Source organism: Apodemus sylvaticus, chromosome 5 (genome assembly GCF_947179515.1).
Source record: "Apodemus sylvaticus chromosome 5, mApoSyl1.1, whole genome shotgun sequence".
Classification (NCBI taxonomy): Eukaryota; Metazoa; Chordata; class Mammalia; order Rodentia; family Muridae; genus Apodemus; species Apodemus sylvaticus.
The window spans coordinates 66877350-66884055 of NC_067476.1; the positions used below are offsets into that span (position 1 = coordinate 66877350).

The following is a 6706-nucleotide window of genomic DNA, read 5'->3' on the forward strand; positions in this document are numbered from 1 at the left end:
TAAAATTGAAAGATTGATTGCTATGAACATATTTTTAGGAACAGTACCAAGTACAGTCTTTCCTGATCTCTTTGTTTTTATGATGAAACTTTTCATTATCTGTCATAGCACTGCTGTAAAAGTACAGGAGTAAATAAAATAAATTTATTTCTACTGAATCAAAGACATATTAAGCATTCAGTAGAGTTTAGTTTTTACCATTTCTAAAAGTTTGAACAAACAATTCCATTGGCAATACAACCTCAAAACTTGCAGTAGTTTTAAATTTCGTGTTCAAAAAATATATTGCTTCTTTCTTATTTTAATTGTTATGATAAAGGTAATCAAATTTTCGTATAACTTCTCTTTCTCAGATATAAAATGGTTCTTCATTGTGCTAGCTATTAAATAGATTATTTTTCTCTTTACTTGATAGTTTTACATTATTTAAATTAAATATTTTGACACCCATTTAATGAGGGCATAGATTCAGAACTAGTTTGCAAGTTATTTTATAAAGAGTCATGTGCTTTACCCACTGTCCTATAAATAAACAGAAATAAATTCAGGGCGTTATACTACTTTGTGGGCTGAATAAAGCAAAATATATCACAAAACATCTGTGTGTAAGTTGAGTGTTTTTCTAATTATTATGATCTACAAAGATGAAATAAAAACAAGACATATCAAATTTGTTTCTCTTTTTGAACACCAGATTTCTAACAGAGTCAGACAGTAAACTATTGACAGAATTTATAGGTAGAGACATGGTCCACCCTGTTTTCCCACTTCTTTCCTGCATCATTAATTCCACGGGTCATTCCTTTGATGCACATTTAAGTTTGATATCTACAATAATTTGGAAAGAACCATTAGATCAAATTTCCATCATCTTAATGTTTATAATTTAAAAATATTTCGATTCAAAATATAAACTCTAGTGCTGAAGCAGTGGCTCAGTGGTTAAGGGAACCGACTACAGTTCCGAAATATAAACTCTAGTGAACTACACCATGAGCAGAGTTAAAGCATGGAGAAAGAGTGCTAGAAATAGTGTAAATATAGTATATGCATATATGAAACTCTCAAAAATTGCAATTAAACACACTCAAGGACTTTGTCTCTATCCATCACAATATTTGAAAGTATTTGTGAGATATTACATAAATGTATATGTACATATATAGCATATATGTATATATTTTATTACATGTAATAATATATACATAAACATGTATGTATATATACACCATATATATATATGGAGAGAGAGAGAGAGAGAGAGAGAGAGAGAGAGAGAGAGAGAGAGAGAGAGAGAGAGAGAAAGATATACAATACTGAGAAACTAACCCCAAGGGAAAATTTTTTATCTCTATTTTCTCCCAGTGGATATAATCACTTTGATCACAGACAAATTTAAACACAAGTCTATATTTTTTAATGGCTTCAGTTCTTTCATGTACAATTTGGGTCACTTACTAATATTTATAGGGATCTTATCTATACTTTTTTTCAGTGCATTTTTCACCTCTGTATTCCTTAAGCTATAAATTAATGGGTTTAGCATGGGGATCACCACAACATAGAAAACAGCAGCAAATTTGTCTGTATTTAGGGAATGACTTGATTCAGGCTGCAAATACATAAAAATGATTGTCCCATAGTATATGGCAATAGAAGACAAATGAGATGCGCAGGTGGAGAAGACTTTCTGCCTCCCTTCCCCAGAATGCTTCTTCAGAATTGCAGAAACGATGAATAGATAGGAGATGAGGACAATGAGGAGAGAGCAGCAGACATTGAACCCAGCCATGCTCAGCAGCATCAGTTCTTTGACTTGAGTGTTGGAGCAAGCTAGAGCCATGAGGGGAATGTCTTCACAGAAGAACTGGTTCACTAGGTTGGAGTCACAAAAAGACAAAACAAATGTGGTCACTGTCTGAATAAGTGCTGTGACAAATGCATAAATGTACGTGGTAATGGCTATTTGAATGCAGAGTCTCCTTGGCATGAGAATTACATAGAGCAAAGGGTTACAGATGGCCACATACCTATCATAGGCCATTACAGACAGCAGGAAGACTTCACACACAGAAAATGTGGTAAAGAAACACACTTGAGCTGCACATCCATAAAATGATATGCTTTTAATCTCACGCAAAAAATTCACCAGTGCATTTGGTGTGACACAGGAGGTATAACAAAAATCAACAAAAGCCAGATGGCTGAGGAAAAAGTACATAGGGGACTGAAGCTGTGGACTGATTTGTATTAACACAACCAATCCTAGGTTACTCATGACAGTAAACAAGTAGATGATCAGAAGGATTATAAAGAGAATGACCTGAAGTTCAGGATCTTCTGTAAGCCCCAAGAGGATGAACTCTGTCACTGCAGAATGGTTGCCTTTGGCCATTCAGTACATGTAAAGAGCTTTCTGATCAGCCCCTTCAGAGGAAACCTTCTGAGTGATCTGTAAGGAACAGTCCAAGTTTATATCAAAAGACAATAACAAAATATATTCTCTTCCCTCAGAACCCTGATTTGCACTCTGTGTGTAGGGTTTTACTTGCAATGATAATTATGAAATGGTCTAAGAAGAAACTCAAAGGTGATGAGACCTTCATGAAGTAAAGCATAAGGGCAAATCTTTACTTGCCAAAATAATAATCCTACATTAGTGTTTACAAATTAAAGTGGAAAAAGCAAACTTATTAGGAAATTACAGTTATGCAGAGTTTGTACATAATTCCTCAAAAAATTAAATGAATATTTTGTGCATAAAAATACTATTAAGAAATAGTGGTGTATAAAGAAGACCTTCAGACAACGTATTACACAGATATATCTCTAGGCCTTGCAGGTAGGAACAATTACTGAATTTCTCCTTTTATATATTTAAGTGTTCTGAATTTTCTTTTTCTATATGTGTTATTTATGAATTTCATAAATGAAAAAATAACAATATTAATTTGAAAATCATATACCCAATCTTCATAGATACACACACATAAACACACATATACACGAATATGTATGAACAGTGTTCCCATTAGAGACATAAATGACAGTAATATTTTTAGTAATATAAGATTCATTAATATTAGTTTATCTTATACCTCCAAACATTCAGCATCAGAGGGAAATAAAAATCAGTCAATAGTTTTAGAGTCTCATTCTTCTAGACTGCTTTCTGGATACTGGAAAGATGACAGAATAAAATTCATTTTTAACCACATAGAGGCAGTGCTGTTTTCATTTATATTACACTTAGTATCATCTCAATCTTCTTACAGATCTTCTAGAAGGAAAGAATATGTGACCCTTTTACCAGAAATTGAAACCAATAATACTACCTTAGATCTCTGTCTATAACTGAGGGGAGAAAGCACTGGTTCCTAGAAAGGTCTATAAGTGTATGGGTTTGGAGATTTTGGATGACAGAGAAAATGATGACCTGGGATGCCACCTGAAAAGTTTCTAAAAGGCTCAGCATCATTTCCAAAACCCAGAGATTTATGACTTATTTTATTAGGATATGCTAAAGGTTTGTACCCATTGCTTAGGAAGCCAAAAAACTCCTGATACTTCATATGATCCAAGAGCAGAATGGCGAACCTTTGATTGTTTAATACCCTAGCAACTCTTTAGGCCAACACACACACACACACACACACACACACACACACACTCATATATTTTAAGATTACACTCACTGTCACCCACAGCCACACACATATTGTCAATTTACACACATACACACACACACACACACACTCACATATATTGTAGGTTTAAAGCATACGTGTGATAGCCAATCCTGTGTCTCCAACTAGGCTAAAGATTGAATATAAACATGTAAAGATATCACTAAGTTAGAAGCCTCTTTTTTGTTTTTTCAATTTCTTAATATTTTGTTTATTTTTCTTTTGTATTTAGAAGTTATAATGGAATTATAGTATTTCTTCCTTCCATTTCTTCTCCCCAAACCTTTCTATATACCTCTCTCTCTCTCTCTCTCTCTCTCTCTCTCTCTCTCTCTCTCTCACTTTTATGTGCTTTCACTAATTGTCATTGCATGTTGATATGAATGTACATATATATTCCTTAGATATAACCTGCTTAGTATGCATAACTTTACCTGTTTGTATTTTTTAAAGACTAACCTATTTGTAACACTCTTTGCCAGTGAGAGACAACTATGATCTAGATTTTATATATAGTCTATATAATACCTATCAATCATTATATCTATTAAGTTTATATATATATATATGAACAAGTTTCTATAAATAAAATCATTTTTTTCTGAAAAAATGAAGTAAATATTACTTTATATGCTTAATTATCAATCATTAATATTTTATGGTTGTGAGACTAGCCTTTACAGCTGAGCCATCTCTTCAGCCCAATCATCAATATTTTAATGATATTGTTGCCATGGAAATCTAAATTTATTGATAGTGCTGTTTTTACATAAATGAAGTAAATTATTTCTTTGGAATCTTAGGATGTCTCATAGCAAGTTTCTTCCCTCTGCTCAGTCTGTTTCTATAATGATCATTAATGTGCTCTGCAGTTCATTCACATCTATGAAAATCATTAAATACTCATCATATCCTCAACATTTTGCTCTTTTTCTTTAACTCATCAATATGAGACCATCCAATCAAGTGCAATCTACAGATTTTTTTTCTTAAACTGTGATATTCTATGTCTGTTTATTGTGAGCAATCTTCAGTGCACCTAGCAAAAATGGTCATATAACACACACACACACACACACACACACACACACACACATGCACAAGCACACACACATACATGCACACACACACAATTAATGGGCTATCATTTGAAATATAGATAAGATATAGGTGAACAGATAATAGAATAATAAGTGATGATAGATAATAGGTAGATGATAGATAGACCAATAGATAGATCGATCAATAGATAGATAACAGATTCATTCTTGAAAACACTAAGAATCCAGATACTTTCCAGATAATTATTACTATCTTATCTTACTCCAGTCAATAAGACCAGAGCACTTATACAGAACTAAATAATAAAATTAATATTAATACTGATAGTACTTTTGTAAGAAATGGAAAAATAAAGATCAAGAAGTTTGAGTCAATCAGAGAACATCACATAACACCAACCTGAAGGAAAAGTGTGGAGATAAGTTCTTTGACTATGTAGAAATAAATGAGTTGATAGTCTTTGCAGTGTTAATTCTCAGAGATATCTGTAGATTCATTTGAAGTTGAATTTCACCCCTCAGAATATCTTCTATGTGCTAAAAAAAACAACCTGTTTTTATTGGGTCTTCCAGATTTAACAGATTGCCAATACACAAACTCGAGACTTTGACAGTATATATTCTAAAAAATCACTATTCTTCAATTCTATTAGAGGTCCTGACTTCCAAATGATAGCACAAATTAGAAAATCTGCTTTCTCTGTCACTTCAGTATTATCATACGTTCAATATAAATGCTGGCAATTGAAAGAAATATAAGACTGTTTATTGTATAATGCAGTTCTCTCAATCTTAAAGCTGTATCTAACTCCTTTTCACTAGAACAATCATAGAAGACTCATACCATATTTTAGATACATAGAGGAATGTTCATTAATTTCTCAGTCTAGTCACTCTCCTGATTTTAAACTCTACAAATTCTTGTGAATTAAATATTATGATAAAGTGCTAAATATAATTTACATACCTCATATTAAGTAAGAATTAGAATAAAACAGTAAGAAATTTAACTGTTTAGTAGAAAATAAAATATGTAAATACCAAGTGCAGTTTAATAATTCCAGCTTAATCATATGTATCAGCCTTTGGAATTACTCTTAATCTAATGATATGGAACATCCATATTAAATTTTAAAAGTTATGGCAATTGACTTTAGTGATTACTTATATCTTATTGTTCTATGGGCTTCTTACCACCTGTTGAGTAATTCAAAAGAATACCTGATGTAGTTCTAATCCAAAACAACAAACAAGTAAACAGATCAATAAGGAAAGGATCCAAATCCAGTTCTTCCAGTTGTGATGGCCCCTGTGAACACAAAGCCAGTATCTCACAGCATGTCTTCAAGTCTTGAGAATCTGTAGAAAATATAGGTGCATATAAAGGTTCATTAAAACTCGGAAGGGAATTGCAGTTGCAGTACCTATGATTTGTGGGAAAAAGGGTTTTTTTTTCAATAGACAATTATTTGTCTTCTGAGAATACAGTTTCTGACTAGGCATTAGTCCCTTAGAGAGACTGAAGTCTTAGGTACATGGTACTGTGTCTTTGTGTTACTTAAGCTGCCTATTATAAGGTGGGTATTTTCTGACTCATGGAGGTTCAAGAGTTGTACAGAGAGAAGCACACCACTGCTCAGGGACACTGGTCTTGGCTCTGCTCTGAAGGCATGATATGATTTAAATTTTCAATTCCTATGGCATAAGTATTTCTTATAGGAAAACAAAAGACAAAATACTTTAGCCTAAAAGGAAGATTTTTTCACACATTATGTATGTGCTGCTAAGAGAGACTAGCAGTATTAATGTTAGAGATGAGAAATTTACTGTTCAATATTGTAAAAATTAGATCTCTCTCTCTCTCTCTCTCTCTCTGTCTGTCTCTCTCTCTGTAAATGTCGAACAGGTTTGTTGTAGCACATTATAAAAGATAAAAAGATACATGTTGCATCAGCTCAG

At 32.7% G+C, this 6706-nt stretch overlaps 1 protein-coding gene across 1 annotated transcript; it reads right to left on the minus strand.

Annotated features, from left to right (window-relative positions):
- Positions 1-1450: 1450 nt before the first annotated feature.
- Positions 1451-2395, minus strand: LOC127684265 (olfactory receptor 5AL1-like). The gene has a single exon (XM_052181220.1). It carries the CDS (start codon positions 2393-2395, stop codon positions 1451-1453), a length of 945 nt encoding a protein of 314 aa, XP_052037180.1.
- Between the last annotated feature and the right edge of the window lie 4311 nt (positions 2396-6706).